Consider the following 16,458-nt stretch of genomic DNA (forward strand, 5'->3'; position numbering starts at 1 on the left):
CTCTCTGCCTTCCTGTGTCTCCCTCTCCCTCTGGGTCTGAGACTCTTGGTTGATCGCGCGCTCAGCCCCTGCCTGTCTCTCTGTCCCTCTCTGTGTGTCTGTATGTAGTGCGTGTGCCTCCCTTTCTCATTCTCTTCCTGCCTGTTTATCTTCTCTGTCTCTCTCTCCGCGATTCTGCCTCTGAATCTGTGCGTGTTTTGGCGTTAGTGTGCATTTGTGTTCTTTAGCGTGTGCTTCTCCGCGTCTTCCTACTGTCGCTGCCTGTGTGTGTGTCCGTGTGTGCACTTCCATTTCATTCTTCCTCCCTGCCCCTCTGCCTATCTTACTGTCTGTGTGACTTGTGTTTACACGTGTGTGCTTAGTGTGTGTGTCCATAGCTTTCTGTCCTCTCTCTCTCTCCCTCTCTCTCTCTCTCTCTCTCTCTCTCTCTCTCTCTCTCTCTCGTGCATGTGTCTCTGTTCACACCAGAGCCTGTCCGGCAGGGCAGCGGATGTGTGAGGGATGATTCAGTGGCTGACAGGAAGCCTGCCGCCTTGCTTGCTGCCCGCAAGTATCTGTGGTGTTGGCGTCAGCTCCTGCAGGTGTGTGGGCTCAAGATGAGGTGGCCGCAGTGAAGAGCCCTCAACTCTCAGGTAAGCCTTTCCCGGAGCACCTGGAGCCTGGCCTGAGGGCAGGGGTCCGGAGGCTGCCCCCGACCTTCGACACCGTGGGGGTTGGGGTGGCCTCTCCTGAGCCCTTGGCGGCCTGCTGGGGGAAGTGGGAAGAGGTCGGGATGCCGGACACCCCTTCCTTTGGCCCCACTCCTGCCCTGGTGGCCCTGACTAGGGAGCCCTTCCCCCTGGACCCTGCGGCACCCAGAGAGGCAGCCTGGTTCTGGGCCTTCAGCCACGTCCCTGCCCTCACCTTTCCCAGCCCGGTCTGCAGTCCTAGGAGGCCTCCAGGGTGGGCCCCTCCCTTCCAGAGACCATGAGGGGCCAGGACAGTGGCCCCCGGTCCATGCCCATGAGCTTAGGTCTCTTCATCTGTAAAATGGAACTGTGATGTCTCAGACACGGGGCTACGCACGGGAGAATGGTGAGACTCCACAGGCAAGCGTGCCCAGGTCCTGCCCCAGGCCAGACGGAGGCATCTGTCCCTGCCGCCCCACCCAGGCCCCAGCCCGGCCGGCCAGCTCCCTGCTGGGGTCTGAGATGGAAGCCCTGGAGAGCTCCCTGTGCCCAACTCGGTCAACAGGTGGCCCTGGCCTTCGCCACCCTCCACTCCTGCCCTGGGACAAGGGCTGCCCAGGCCCTGCACCAGTCACCTGAGCACTGAGAGCCTCTGTTAGAAGCCCCTGGGACGGCCTCATCTGAAGGCCAAGTTACTGGGGAAAACGAAACAGACCCCAGAGCAGAGCCCAGTGGCTAAAGCCTTTTGGGGGCTGAGACCAGGGCCTCTCTCTCCACCCCCAGCCTGCCCTGCAGCCCTGGTGGGCCTCGGTCCCCCCATCGACAGCATGACAGGTGCCAGGGAATGGGCAGGATCACCTCCCAGGGCCTCTCTGGCGGGAGGCTCAGACGCGAGGCCCACACCGTGCAGCACTGAGGGCTTTCCCACACAGCTTGTTGCAAACCTTGTTCATATGAAAACTGCCTACTTCCCTTTGCGCTATTTTGGCCTGCAGAGCCACGGGCTGTAACAGCCGCCCTCCCACCCCACCCAGCCCTGCGTGGCTTCTTGGGGCCGCTCTCCCCCCACCCTCCCTGCCCCATCTGCTCTCGGAACATGGGTGGGAAGTGACGAGAGAGGGCATAGGAGTTTTACTCAAATTAGCCTATTTTTAAAATGTATTTCATGATTCTTAAAAATATAAGAAAAAGGTAAAGGAGCGTGGCCTTCACAGGCAGCGTGCCCCGGGCTTTGGTCCTGCTGCTGTGACTGGCCAGCTGTGTGAGCCTGGACAGAGTGCTTCCCGCTGGGCCTGGTGTCTCCGCGTGATGCTGTGGGTGTCTGCGCCAGCTAGCTGAGGGGCTGGGGCAAGAGCCGTGCTCTCTTCCCCTCCCAGCCCCTCACAGGTCCCAGCACAAGGCCCACGTCAGGCAGGGGAGGGAGGCTCGTGCCTGCCTGTGTGGGGAGCAGGCAGAGAAGGCTCTGGAGAGACCTGCTCCCAGACCCAAAGGCAGCTCTGGCCCCAACAGGCGGCAGCTGCCCCTGCCCCGGGAGCCAGGTGATGGCCAGTCATGACAGTCACGGCCAGCTGTGCCCCACCTGCCCCAGCACCTTCCATGCCTCATCTCGATGCCAGGTCTCATGTGACAAACCCAGGAAGAGTGTCATTCTTCCCCCGCTTAACAAAGGGGCAACCAAAGGCCCGGGACACTGGGATTCAATTTTTGTTCCTGGCAGAATTCGCATTCTCCTCCCCAGCCTCCGCCAGTGCCAGGGGGTGGAGATGGACCAGGGCCACCCCTGAGGGTGCTTCACCTCCGGAAGCAAAAGGGCTCTCCGATAGTCAGGGTCCTCTGGGGTGGAGGCCACCCTTCCCCAGGGGTCAGCAGGTCATGTCCCAGGGCTCCACGTGCCAGCTCACGTCTGGAGTCTTAAACAGCCCCTGGGGGTGGCCGGTGGTGGACTCATGTCCCAGCTCTCGCAGGGGGCATGTGTGCGACCCAGCCATGTGTCTGTGCCCAAGTCTCCTTTCGGGACAGAAAGAGTCACGGTGCTAACCAAAGGACAACGTTACCGAGGGTCCGGAGCCTGAGAGAGCTGTCCAAACTAGCCGGCCAGAAATAAGGCCCTCCGTGCGTTTCTCTTAAGGAAGCCCCAGCCGTGAGCCGGGCTGGATGTGATTGGCCCCCATTTGACAGATGAGGAAACTGAGGCAAGAGATACTGAGGCACAGACAGAAGTCGACCCCAGGAGGCCTCCCTCTAAGGCAGGTGTTCCCAACTTCCAGCAGCCCGAGGGGACTCAGGAGGCAGGCCAAGCTGTGCAGACCAGGAGGGCAGTGCCCAGCCCCTGAGAGGAGGGGAGCGGGTCCCCTCAAACAGCACCGGGTGTGACAGGGGCCAGCCCTTCTCCCCACCTGGAGGCTGCTCTGTGGCGAGATTTGGGAATTCCCGTGTTCCCACTGACTGACTCGAAACTCCACGTCTGGGAAAGGAGAGGTGGATTCTCTGGGATGGGCCCCTGATGAGGCTCCGCACTGCGTGGAGCTGTCCTGTTGGCTTTGCCCCAGATTCAGGAGCTCAAAGAAGTGAGGGGACAGCCAGGGACACACAGGCCTCAGGGGAGCCCGAAGCAGAAGGTGGGTCCATCTTCTCCCTAAGCCTCAAACCCCCCGCCCCAAGCTGTAAAGAGGGGGAAGCCCTCCTCCCAGGTGCCTGATGCAGGATGCACAGGTGTGCACAGAGTGGGTGCTCAGTGCGGAGGCTCCGTGCACCTGGGGCACCGGCCCCTCAGACAGCCCCTGCTGCCCTCAGCTGTGTCCCGGCTATTTCGAGATGGCTGAGTCTCTTGATAGTTTCAATGATTCTCCTTGGAAACCCCCTCAAGGGGGCTGGACTTGCCTTCACCAGACCCTGGTGTGCAGATTTGATCACCAAGATCAGACAATCAGAGTGTGGCCCTGAGGCTGTGGCTGGGACCAGCCACTAAGACAGCAGCCAGCAGGCAGGGATTCAGGGCCTCCTTGCCCTGTAGCCTCTCTCCTCCAGCCCCACATCCCACCACTAGCCACCATGGGCCATACACCAGGTCCCTCTGAGTTCGCTTCTCCCCAGCTCATCAGCCCACCTCCTCCAAGAAGCCTTCCCTGATCTCCCTCCTCCCAGCTCCCAGGACAGGAGGAATCTGGGTGCACGGATTTTTAATGAATGGAAATCCTGCCCCCAGCTCCTCCGGGAGGCCATGGATGGGGTGGAGAAGTGCCCATGGTTGGGTGAGGGCTGCTGGGAGGTCCCATGCAGAAGGGTCCACAGACTCCGGGCTTGGGGAGTAAAGCTGGACTTATAGGAGGGAGGGGATGCAGTGGGCAAAGCCAGAGTTAGGGTCTGGATGCTGGAACTTGAATCCTGTCTTTCCACTTAGCACAGTGGTTCTCAACCTTCTGGCCCTTTAAATACAGTTCCTCATGTTGTGACCCAACCATAAAATTATTTTCGTTGCTACTTCATAACTGTAATGTTGTTACTGTTATGAATCGTCATGTAAACATCTGATATGCAGGATGGTCTTAGGCGACCCCTGTGAAAGGGTTGTTCGACCGCCAAAGGGGTCGCGACCCACAGGTTGAGAACCGCTGACGTAGCAATTGGGTGTGAAATGGAGCAAGCCCCTCCCTCAAAGGGCAATTGTGTGGATTAAGCGAGGGTGTATGCAGGAGTGTGGATATGCACATGGTGCTGCCTAGTGGGTCCCCAGAACCTTCCAGCACTTACCATGTGTTGATGCTGGCCTTGGGGGGTCACGAGTCCAGGTCTGGGGTCAGACGGAGGAATAGGTGTGGTCCTGCCCTGGCCCTCCAGCAGGTGGAAAGGGTGCTCCACAGCCTAGACTCAGCTGTGAGGCTGGCAGGGGCTAGTGGGGGTAAGAAGCCTGGGGGTGTGGGGCTGGGCGGGCTCCTGAAGGGGTAGCCCCCTCGCCCTCCCACCCTGGTTCACGTGGCAGCGTTGCAGGAAAGGTGCACCGGAGCCGACATGAGCGCGGAGACGGAGCTGCTGTGGCCCGGGGTGGCCCTCCTGCTGCTGCTGGGCGCGGTGGCCAGCCTGTGTGTTCGCTGCTCCCGCTCAGGTAAAGGCGGGATTATGACGGGGCGGGGTTGGAGGATGATAGGGAGGGCCTGGGGAGGGGAGCTCATGGGCACAATGGAGGAGAGGACAGTCTACCCAGCAACTCTCACAGGCCAGGCCTGGCTGTGTTTGGGAGAGGCAGTCAGATAAGCCTCACAGGATGGGGGTGACTCCCCCAAAGGCTGGCCCCAAACTGCACCTGAACACCATCAGTCTGGTTCACTGGGGGGCTTTGGGTTGGCTGGGTCAAGGGGCATGTCTGGGGCAGGGGTTTGCTCTGGACAAGGGAGCAAAGGCTGGCTGCCTGCCTGCCTGGGGCGTCCACCTTGTCTACGCTCCGCTCTCCTAAATAAGTAGTGAGAGACACCATGTCCATGTCCGGGGCCCTCAGTGATTGGCAGGCCCCCGTGTCCTGTCCTAGGACAGGGCACAGGCAGGCAGGATGAGGGGGCCTTGGCTGTCAGTTCCACCCTGGCTCTGGACCCTTGCTGATCCGGTCCCGTTTTTGCAGGTGCGAAGCGACCGGAGAAAATTTACGAGCAGAGGAACCTGTGAGTGCCTCAGTGTCCCCGGCCCAGTGACTGTGTGCCTGGGTGTGGGCACCCCCTTTCCTCACACCTCCTCCAGGCTGGGCTCCGGTGGGTCCCGAGCAGCCAGGGAAGGAGAGGGGGCACCCAGGGCTGCCCAGGCCCTGCCCCAGCCCAGTCAGGGCCTCAGGAGGAGGGGCTGCCAGTCCCCGCTGGCCCAAGAGCACCTGCAGAGATCCCCGCCCCCCCCCCCCCCCCCCGGAACCCAGCCCAGGGCAGCCTGCTGTGCGGGTGGGGGTGGGTGTCCACAGAGGAATTCGGCCTCTTGGTGCCATGAGGGGCTGGGGGTGTGGGGCAGACACTGGGCACAGAGCAAAATGTTAGCTGTGTCTACATCTCCCTTGGAAAATGCTAAAGGAGCCAGGGAGGATGTGGGCATGTGCCTGGGGGATTAAGGAAGGCCTGATAGAGGAGGTGGGAAAGATTTTTTTTTCTTTTTGTAATTTAAATCTTCATTTATTTAGATTGATTTTTTTATTCTTTTTTTTTAAATCTTTAAATTCTTTATTAGTTAAGGAATTACAAATGTGTCCTCATCCCCCCCCATTAACTCCCATCCTCTACCCCCCCCCGCCCCCCCCCCACCACCACTCATGCTCTCATCCCCCTGTTGTCCATGTCCATTGGTTAGGCCTATATGCATGCATACAAGTCCTTTGGTTGATCTCTCCCCCTTACCCCCACCCTCCCCTACTTTCCCTCTGGGGATTAATAGTCTGATTGCTGTTTCTCTGTCTTTGGATCTGTCCTTGTTCATCAGTCTATGTTGTTCTCTATAATCCACCAATGAGTGAGATCATGTGGTATTTATCTTTCTCTGACTGGCTTATTTCACTTAGCATAATGCTCTCCAGTTCCATCAAAGCTGTTGCAGAAGGCAATAGTTCCTTCTTTTTTATCGCAGCATAGTATTCCATCGTGTAGATGTACCACAGTTTTCTAATCCACTCATCTGCTGATGGGCACTTAGGCTGTTTCCAGATCTTAGCTATGATGAATTGTGCTGCTATGAACATAGGGATGCATATATCCTTTCTGATTGGTGTTTCTGGTTTCTTGGGATATATTCCTAGTAGTGGGATCACAGGGTCAAATGGGAGTTCCATTTTCAGTTTTTTGAGGAAGCTCCATACTGTTCTCCACAGTGGCTGCACCAGTCTGCATTTGGTGGGAAAGATTTTAAGAGAAAAAGAGGCCAAAGGGGATATTCTAGAGGGAGAGAGAACAGTGTGGGCAGTCGCTGACAGAGGACCAGGTGGCAGGTACCGTGTGTCTCGGGGAAAATGAGCTGGATGAGGCCTTGACTGTGGGAGAGGCCTTGGCCTTCGTTCTAAGGACCAAGGGGGCCACAGAAGAGCTGGAAACAGGGGTTCCTGTGTAGCAGGAAGGAGGGAGGTGGGGCAGTGAGCCCAGCGGAGTGGTGGGGCTGGGAGATGGAGCTCCAGGCACTTGGAGGGCAGGTGGGCCGCTCTGTGAGTGCTGGGAGGGTCAGCTGTGCCAGACCTTGCAAACCAGGGGGCCACCCTCGGACAGCCCCAGGCAGGGGCAGCGGCCATTGGCATCCTGACGTTGAGCAGGCGGGTGACGTGATGGAGGGCCTGCGCGTGAACGCCCACGCACACCCCCACGCTCCCTGCACACTTGCTCAGGCGTGCACTTCTCACACATGCAGCACTGTATGCACACTCGGGTGGCTACTCACGCACAGATGGGCACACACGCCCTTTCTCATTTCCTTTTGCAACTGAAAAACCACAATGAGATTTGAAAATAGAATTTCCCCGTCCAGGCCCACCCCGGGGGCAGGACTGGATCTCTCCAGGCATCTTTGGCCGCTTGGCTGTCTAGATCCCTAGCCCACAGCCTCCACCAGGAGTGGGCTGGGCTGCCTGGTGCCCCTACGCTCCTGCCCCCAGGCAGGCCTCCCCGCAGCCCCTGCCCACTCAAGTCCCCTAACTGATCTTAGAACTGTAGACTAAACCTCCTCATGTAGGGGTGGGGAAATGGTGGGAGGAGGTGGGAGAAGAGCTTGGGTTTCCCCACCGCACTGGGGTTCAGTCCTGCCAGCCTACGTGTGCCAGGCCCAACTCCTGCACCACTTCCTCCAGGAAGCCATGCCTGGTTCTCTCCTGTGGATTTGGATAGAGCATCCTCCCTAAATCACGTCACCCCGACCCCCAGCACCCCAGGAGCTCCTAGAAGGCTGGGCCAGGCACCCATATTAATCCAGGGGAGACGCCAAAATGCTTTAATGATTAGCTGATCTGTTCACCATCCTTCGTGGTAGCTTCCAGTCTCAAAGGCACTTCATGGTCGAAAATGGCAGCGAGGGCTCCAGCCCTTATCTCTGCATCCAGGTCGTAGTTCGAATGAAGGAGAAGGACAAAAAGGCTGTGCCCAGTTGTCAGTGAGTCCTTTAAGGAGCTTTCCTGGAACTCCCAACAACCGAGGCTTGCATTTCACTGACCAGAGCTTTATCACGTGGCCACAAGTAGGTGCAAGGGAGGCCGTGATATACAGTCTTTTAGGTGGGCCTGCTGCTGGCTACACAAAAGTCAGGGTTGTGCTTCAAAGGAAGAAGGGACACTGGACAATGACTAGGTGCCTGCCCACAGACCCTCCTGGCCATCTCTGGGGGTTCCTGGGTACCCCATGTTGAGAAATGGGTCTTTCTGGCAGCTGACTCTAGGCCAGGGCCATGTGAAAAGGGTGGGCACCCAGTGGGCAGGGCTCTGGCTCTGAGACCTGGAGGGGTGGCAGGCAGCTCCTTCTCCTCACCCTTGCCCTACTATGTGCCTCCTCTCTGTTCCTGGTCCCCCTCTGTCCATCTCTCCTGTCGCTCTGTCCCTTGGGCTGTGGGGGGCCAGGCCCTAGCTCAAAACAGTCCCTGTGTTTCCAGGCAAGAGAATCAACAGAGCTTTGCAGTGACCGGGACCTATTCCTGTGAGTCCCAAACAGAAGGGTCCAGGGGCTGGGCTCAGGGATGGGGGGGAGGGAGGACATATCAAACTCCCTTCATCCTGAAGGGGTGGCCATGCCCAATCTGGTAGGGTGAAGGGGTGAGGGAGCTACACTGGAAAACTGGCCTTGGGGTCCAGCTAACACCCCCTCATCCTTTGCAGTGGCCAGGCCCCTGATGGACACAGCCTCTGACCTGGCACCAACAAGGTAGGAATGAGCCCCTTGGCCTGGACCCAGAGGGGTCACAGCCCCCACAGGAAGTGAGGAGGAGGACGCTGGGCTCCCCACCTGGCTGAGCCCAGGCCAAGACCTTACTTCCTCCTCAGACCTCAGAGTTCCAGTGCCTGACAGAGAAGGGCCCCCCTCCATCCAGCAGGCTGGAGGGCTGTGGCCTTCAAATCCCCCAAACCCTAGAGCAGTGGTTCTCAACCTCTGGCCCTTTAAATACAGTTCCTCATGTTGTGACCCAACCATCAAATTATTTTCGTTGCTGCTTCATAACTGTAATGTTGCTACTGTTATGAATCGTAGTGTAAATATCTGATCTGCAGGATGGTCTAGGGTGACCCCTGTGAAAGGGTGGTTCGGCCGCCAAAGGGGTCGCGACCCACAGGTTGAGAACGGCTGCCTTAGAGCCATCCCCCTCCCACCTCCAGCCCCCGTGGCTCCTCCTCAGCCCCTCCCTCAGTCCTTGCCTCACTGCACCCCTCCCTTGCAGGAAGGATAAGCTGCTGCAGTTCTCCCCCAGCCTCGAGGGTGAGTGAGCCTCATACACAGGTGCGGGGCAGGGGTGAGTGGGACTGAGACAGGTGGCTACCTGGTGGGACAGGTACTATGCACACGTGCAGGGGAGGTGTGGGGGAGGGGAGGCAGGGCAGCCAGGCCTGACAGGGAGGCCTTTGCAGGAGACAGATACGCCAGGCTGGGCGGCCTGAGGGCATTGGCCTAGTGGGGGAGGGGAACGAGCAGGTGCAAAGGTGTGAAGGAAAGAAACCCTTGGCCTTCCTTCCAGATTCTGCATCACCAAGGTACCTGAACTTCAGCAAAGGTAGGTGGGCTCCGGGGGATGGGGCTGCAGTGGGGGCCGCCTCCAGGAGCCTGGGCCTAATTCCGCCTCCTCCTGCAGGAAGCAGGCACGGATCAGATGCGTCCTACATGTGAGTGGCTTCTCCCAGCCCTGCCTGGACTCCCGTACTCAGGAAGGCCTCCTGCCCTCGGACCCCCAGCCAGGCCAGGCAGGCGCTCGGTAGCATTGTTCCCCTTCAGGTGGCTCGGAGGGTGTGGGGACAGTGGCAGGGACATGGGGACATGGTCCTGCTCAGAAGGGCCTGTGTGGAGGGATCATCCCGCATCACCCAGTCAGACACCTCACAGGGGCACCTGGAGCCGCTGAGAGGCAGGGCCCTCGGATAGCTCCTCTCTCAGATGGGCAGGCTGAGGCCCAGGGCAGGTGGAGACTTGTCTGGGTCACATGGCAAGGCGGCTAGTGCCAGGCTGTCTCCCCCTCAGCCCCAGGATGGCTCCGGGGTCCAGGGAAGTAGGATGGGGGGATGGGGGAGACCCTGGCCCAGCCCCCATGGGCCCCTGGGGAAGTGATGGCTGGAGCAGTCCTTGCCTCACTGCACCCATGAAGCTCCCCCCCCGCCACCCCCCACTCCAGCAACACGGGCCTGCCCAGCCACTGGTGTTGTGTTTGTGTTTTCTTGCCAGAGACCCCATCATGGAATATTTCAACTGGGAGCGGTCCCAGAAGCAGCAGGAAGGTGAGGCAGAGAGGAAGGAGGGGCATAGGGAGGAGAAGCATGGTGGGACCGAGGCGTTTGGGAGGACTCGGAGGAGGAGCCTGAGCCTTGGTTTGGATCGACTGGGGAGTGAGGGGCAGATGAGGGAGCTGGCACCTCGGGCAGGAGCCCAGGTGCAGAGGAGGGAAGAGATGTGTGGGAGTCAGGGGTGGGCCACAGGGGCAAGCAAGCAAGAGTGGGATTGCCGGGTCCTCGTCATCCAGGTCCCATCCCGGGCTGGGCACATACAGGGCCTCAGAGGAAGGCCCAGGATGGGGCAGACCGGCTGACGGATGCTGCACCTCTAGGCCCTCCACACCCTTGCTTTCCAGAAAGAGAAACTGAGGACCGAGGGCGGGCAGTGCTCCTGCCCGGGCCATGCTGGGGTGGGGAGGGAGGCGCCGCTGGGCAGGGAGTGGGTCCTCTTCATCCCCCTGCAGCTTCCAAATTGGGGTGGGGCCTCGTTTCTCAGAGCCCTTCTGATGTAAATGGATGGTGGGTGAGTTGTTAGAGCTCAGCTTCCAGTTGGGGGGGTGGGGGGCAGGCTCTGTATGCCACACGCAGCCTAAGGCCCTGGACAAAGACCCCACTGAAGGGTCTGCTTCCAGGTAAGCTTCGACCTGGCTGCTGTCTCTCCTGGGCCCCCAGTGGCTCTTACTGCCTGAGAGAGATGGGCCTCCCTCCATCCAAATATCCATCCTGGGCCTGAATGCAGCCCATCCCCTGACCTCCCCTCCCCAGTGCATTAGGGGTGAACTTGGAGAACAGAGAAGGAGCTCAGAGTGGCAGCTGCTGAGCCAGGCCAGTGCGCATTAAGAAGCTCGTCCAGGAAAATGTTCGAGGCCCTGGGGGACCCAGAAGACTGGGGGCTTAGCAGGACAGGTCATCTGCCATAGGAGGGGGGGGGGGGCAGAAGGAGAGAGGAAGAGCCAGGCTTGATGGACAGGGCCCACTATAACGAAGTCCTCTCCGCTCTCCCCTCTCCCCTCTCCCTTCTCTCCCCTGTCCCCTCTCCCCTTCCCCCTCTCCCTTCTCTCCTCTCCCCTCTCCCTTCTCCACAGCAGATAACGAGGATGCTAATTCCTATGAGAACGTGCTCATCTGCAAGCAGAAAGAGCCCGACTCAGGTGAGGCTACCAGCCCGGAGCTGGGCAGGGGCTGGTGAGATCTGAAGTTCCCACAGAGGCATAGCCCTCCTTGAAACCCGAAAGTTCACAGACACCTCAATGGCTTTGGGTCAAGCACTGCCCCCTGTCCTGGGAGGAGGCCCCATCATCCTGGGCCTCAGTGGGCATGCTCTATGGGGAGCCCTTCCAACCCGAGGGGCTGCCCACACAAGGGCACGAGAGGCCTCTCTGGAGGGGCCGTGGCACCTCGATGGCCTGAGGACCAGTCGTGGTGGCTTCCCCTTCCTCCCTGCAGGCCCTCTCCCCGGTTCTCTCCCTGCAGGCGACGAGGATTATCAGAACTCTGCTTCCATCCAGAAGTGGCGGGAGTCCAGAAAGGTCGTAGGTATGTGGCCAGCAGGGGCTCCTGAGTAGACAGCTTCAGCGGGCTCAGGGGGGCCTGGCCGGGGAGGATGGGAGGAAGGGTAGTGGGAGTCAGGGGGGCCTGGCCAGGGAGGATGGGAGGAAGGGTAGTGGGAGTCAGGGGGGCCTGGCCAGGGAGGATGCGGGGAAGGGTAGTGGGAGTCAGGGGGGCCTGGCCAGGGAGGATGCGGGGAAGGGTAGTGGGAGTCAGGGGGGCCTGGCCAGGGAGGATGCGGGGAAGGGTAGTGGGAGTCAGGGGGGCCTGGCCAGGGAGGATGCGGGGAAGGGTAGTGGGAGTCAGGGGGGTCTGGCCAGGGAGGATGGGGCGAAGGGTAGTGGGAGTTAGGGGGGCCTGGCCGGGGAGGATGGGAGGAAGGGTAGTGGGAGTCAGGGGGGCCTGGCCAGGGAGGATGGGGCGAAGGGTAGTGGGAGTCAGGGGGGCCTGGCCAGGGAGGATGCGGGGAAGGGTAGTGGGAGTCAGGGGGGCCTGGCCAGGGAGGATGCGGGGAAGGGTAGTGGGAGTCAGGGGGGCCTGGCCAGGGAGGATGCGGGGAAGGGTAGTGGGAGTCAGGGGGGCCTGGCCAGGGAGGATGGGGCGAAGGGTAGTGGGAGTCAGGGGGGCCTGGCCAGGGAGGATGCGGGGAAGGGTAGTGGGAGTCAGGGGGGTCTGGCCAGGGAGGATGGGGCGAAGGGTAGTGGGAGTCAGGGGGGCCTGGCCAGGGAGGATGCGGGGAAGGGTAGTGGGAGTCAGGGGGGCCTGGCCAGGGAGGATGGGGTGAAGGGTAGTGGGAGTCAGGGGGGCCTGGCCAGGGAGGATGGGGCGAAGGGTAGTGGGAGTCAGGGGGGCCTGGCCAGGGAGGATGGGAGGAAGGGTAGTGGGAGTCAGGGGGGCCTGGCCAGGGAGGATGGGAGGAAGGGTAGTGGGAGTCAGGGGGGTCTGGCCAGGGAGGATGGGAGGAAGGGTAGTGGGAGTCAGGGGGGCCTGGCCAGGGAGGATGCGGGGAAGGGTAGTGGGAGTCAGGGGGGTCTGGCCTGAGAGGGCCAGGCTGGGGGGCGGGGTACTCCCTTGCAGAAGGTCAGCTAATTTCAGAGAAGCTGAAGGCGGCAGCACATTGGCGGCTGCACTGGCCTTAGCCACGGCCTCCTGAGGTCGGGGCCTCCTGCGCAGACTGCCTTCACCTGCATGGGTGGAGCCCCACTGACTCTGCTTCCCGGGCAGGCAAATCCCAGAACCAGGACAGACACTCGTCCAGGGCAGCCTTTATTCAGGCTGCGTGTGTCTTCGGGGGGGCTCGAGCCCTGGGGGGCGTTCTGGCTCCAGGAGCAGGTCTGGGTGTACCCAGGTGAACCACTGACAGCTCGCCTGCCGGTCCACAGGGCAAGTCCCAAGAGAAGCACCTCTCCCCCCTGCGGGAATCCCCGATGAGGATGAAGATGGAGAGCCCGATTATGTAAATGGGGACGTGGCCGCCACGGAAGCCTAGGGCAGACCTGGGAGAAGGTACAGCTGCCCTGGTGCAGGGTGGTGGCCTCACTGGCCAGAGGGCCCCATCCCCTGGGAAAAGGTGGGAGCTCGGGCTGGAGGAGCCGTGGTGAGGGCCAAGGGGTAGCACCCATGGGTGCGGAAATGGGGTGGCTCTGCAGGGTGCTGGGCCTCCTGAGCCGTCCCCGCCCACCCTGCCCCTGACTCCCAAGGCAGGCTTGGTGAGGGGAGATTCACGGCAAGCACGAGGTTGTCAGGCAGGGAAGGTGGTGAGTTGTCGGGTGAAGTGGGCTCTGGGTGGGTCCCTGCAACCTTGGGGCAGCGACAGCCTCCCCAGGTCTGCGTCTTCGCTTGCAAAACGGAGCCGGTGGGACCTGTGTCTTAGACAAGACACTGCACATAGAGCATGAGCCCAGCGGGGCTGGGCCAGTGTTGGCCTCAGGGGCACAGGGCCGGGCTGGGAGATGATGGCGCTGACGGCAGTAGTGGCTGAACTGTGTTAAGCAGCCACTTTGCCGGCCAGCACGGAGTCAAATGCTCACACACACACCATCACTTGTCACCTCAAAGGCATCTGGCACTAAGCCATCTGCCCAAGGTCACACTGAGAATAAGTGTGTGTGTGTGTGTGTGTGTGTGTGTGGCCGGGGGTGGGGGGTGGGGTCCACCCACAGCCCTCTCAGTGGGGGGCGGGCTGGGCAGGTCCGGAGCCAGCCACACAAGTGTGAGCCCAACAGGCAAAGGCCCACAGTTCACTTGTTCGCTTAGTCTTCACCACACCTGCCAGAGGCAAGGCCTGCCTTGGGTGCTGGGAACACGGTGGTAAACAACACACAAAATGCCTTGACATTGTGGTGGGAGAGATACAGCAGATCCCCTGAGATAAGAGAGAGAGCCGAGGGGAAGTCCAGCCTGCTGCATGGTGATAAGTCCTGTGGAGGCGAACCCGGGAGGGAAGAGACGGGCAGTAAGGTGGGCAGTTCATTCAGTAGGGGGGCCAGGGAAGCCTTTTGGAGCCCCCTCCTCACCCTCCCGGGAAGGACGCCCAGCAGAGGGACTAGCAGAGGCATGCTCAGAGGCTCTGACAGCAGCGGGGGTGGGGGAGGCGGGGGAGTGTGGACGTGGAGGAAGGAGGAGGCCAGTCACGGAGGGCCAGCACCTGGTTCTTTCCGAGATTTGGGGGTGGGAAGAGGGAACATGGGAAGGGTTGAAACACAAGAGTGACTTGTATTTCTAAAGGATCGCTGGCTACTGAGTAGGGAAATGAATACAGTCAGCCCTCTGAACCCATGGATTCAGCCAACCTCAGATGGAAAATATTGGGGGGGGGGGGTGAATCTCAGAAAGTTCCAAAAAGCAAAACTTGAATTTGCTGCACCGAGCAGTACACTGAATCCATGCAAATGATGTGTAGGCACACCCTGCAAAGACACCCCTCACATAAGGGGCTTCAGCATCCTCTGGGGTGGGTATCTGGTGGAGCTGGGGGCGCCATCCTGGAATCATCCTCTGAGGAAACCGAGGGACGGCTCTGCAGGGGGCGGCAGTGGGAACAGGGAGGCCAGTGAGTTAGGAGTCCAGACAAAAGATGCCGCCTTGGCCCGGGGAGGCAGCGGGAGAGGTAGATACTGAATGTTTGCGGGGTCCGTAGGACTCGCTGGTGCCCTTGGTGGGGTGCCCTGCGTGTGGGTGCGAGGGAGAGGCGTTGAACAGGATTGCAGGGTTTTGCCTAAGATCTGGGAGCTACAGGCAGAGCAGGTTTTGTGGGCAAGGCCAGTTTATTTCTGGGCCTGTTGATTGGAGAGGCCCACGCAGGGGGACATATGAAGTGGGCCCCTGTGTCCAGGGTCAGGAAGTCGGGTTGGAGAGAGACGTGAAGACAGGTCGGACATACCCAGGCCTTGGCCAGGACCAGAGAGCACAGTCAGGGTTTCAAAGGAAAAGTGGGAGCTCTGGGAAGAGACTCAGCGTGATGGGCGGCTCTCTCCTCAGCCCGGGAGGGCAGCTGGACGCTGACCACCACTGTGCGCCCCTCCCCTCTCGAGACCAGTCGTGCCGAGGGGACGAAGTGCCAGCCAAAGCACGCCCTTTCCTGTAGCCAACCATGTTCATCTTCGCCGAGGGGCCAAGGAACCAGCGCTCACAGGAACAGTTACCGTCTCCCACCCATCACCTCGCCGGAGCAGCTGGACTTCTGGACCCGCCACTCTGCTCACGGGAGGGGCACCTGCATGTCCCACAGACCATCCCTCTGGCCACACGGGACCCGCAAGTTACACGTGGAGCCAGCTTCCCGGGGGCTGGGAAGACCATGGCGCGAGGGCACCGCGGCCCCCGTAACTGAATGCCCGGCACTGGGGCCGCGGCGCCCCATCCCCACATCTAAGCACCGAACAGCACTGGCCTTCGTGTCCTTTTTGCTCTGGGTTTGGATCCCAAATCGCTTACTAATGTCAGTTGCTGGGATTCTGTGTGATCGATAAGCTGTGTAATTAACTTATACAGGTGGAGCCATATTTAATGTTCTGCGTTCCAGGGTAGGTTTGTCTATCTTGTCTCCTCTAAGCATTACATGTTCCGACTTCAGCAGACACTTGGGGCGCCCTGAGGCCACAGCCACCGCAGGCTACGTGGGCGTGTCCTGTGGACAAAGTGCGTCAGTGCTGCCGAGGGGGAGGGGGCAGGCGCGGGGGTGGGGGGTGGGGGGGGCGCAGTGGTGTCCCTCGGGTGCCCTGAATGCCTCCTCTGCTCCCGCTCCCTGACTGGGCAGCATGACTGTCTCGGGGGAAGGGCAGAGCCCAGTGGGACCTTGAGTCAGAAAAGCCACTCAGGGAAAAATGCTGCCTCCTTTCAAAACCTCAATAAACCTTTTTAGTTTAAGGGCAGCGATTCTCACGTCTGCTTTCTCTGCTTCGTGTACAACCAAGGGAGTGACTGCGCCTCTTGTGTCACAGAAAGGGAGCCTGCGGCCTGGGGACAGGACCGGCCCCAAAGGGCAGCTCCTTCCAGGGCGGCACACCGATTCTTTCCGAGAATTGATGCCACCTTAGGAAATTAGAAAAAACATCTCGAGCGCAGCTGTGGCCATTTGCCACTTCACACCCTGCAGCCCTGACCTCACAAGCTCAGACCAGGGGGTGTGGCGGGGCCGAGGCTCGGGGTGGGGAGTCCCTCCTGGGTTACAGGTGTGGAAACCCTGATGTCTCTGGGGCCCCTCACCTGCAAGCTGGGCAGTCATTCCTTCACCTGACAGGGATCCCGAAGCTCCTGACAAAAAATAAGATGAAGTATGTGTGTTCTGTAAATCTTCACCTTGCTGTTTCTGAGGACCTTCATTATTTTTTTCTC

The 16,458-nt window shown here is 60.2% G+C and overlaps 1 protein-coding gene across 4 annotated transcripts; it reads left to right on the forward strand.

The window, feature by feature from the left end:
- Positions 1-475: 475 nt before the first annotated feature.
- On the forward strand, positions 476-15,994 carry LAT2 (linker for activation of T cells family member 2; the record flags this gene model as incomplete). 4 transcript variants are annotated; one of them, XM_081090208.1, is made up of 13 exons in its annotated part: positions 476-632; positions 4,656-4,770; positions 5,281-5,320; positions 8,256-8,299; positions 8,479-8,524; positions 9,036-9,073; positions 9,330-9,365; positions 9,444-9,474; positions 10,028-10,080; positions 11,163-11,225; positions 11,548-11,610; positions 13,005-13,128; positions 15,103-15,994. In XM_081090208.1, the coding sequence occupies 11 exons, from the start codon at positions 4,677-4,679 to the stop codon at positions 13,109-13,111; spliced, it is 615 nt and encodes a 204-aa protein (XP_080946334.1). In that variant the 3' UTR covers positions 13,112-13,128; positions 15,103-15,994. The 4 variants fall into 4 exon arrangements, with proteins under 4 accessions (XP_080946334.1, XP_080946332.1, XP_080946331.1 ...); XM_081090206.1 differs by having other exon boundaries at positions 553-632; positions 11,521-11,610; XM_081090205.1 differs by having other exon boundaries at positions 578-632; positions 11,160-11,225; positions 11,521-11,610.
- Positions 15,995-16,458: the final 464 nt, after the last annotated feature.

Source organism: Myotis nattereri, assembly GCF_964212035.1.
Source record: "Myotis nattereri genome assembly, chromosome: 4".
NCBI classification, from domain to species: domain Eukaryota; kingdom Metazoa; phylum Chordata; class Mammalia; order Chiroptera; family Vespertilionidae; genus Myotis; species Myotis nattereri.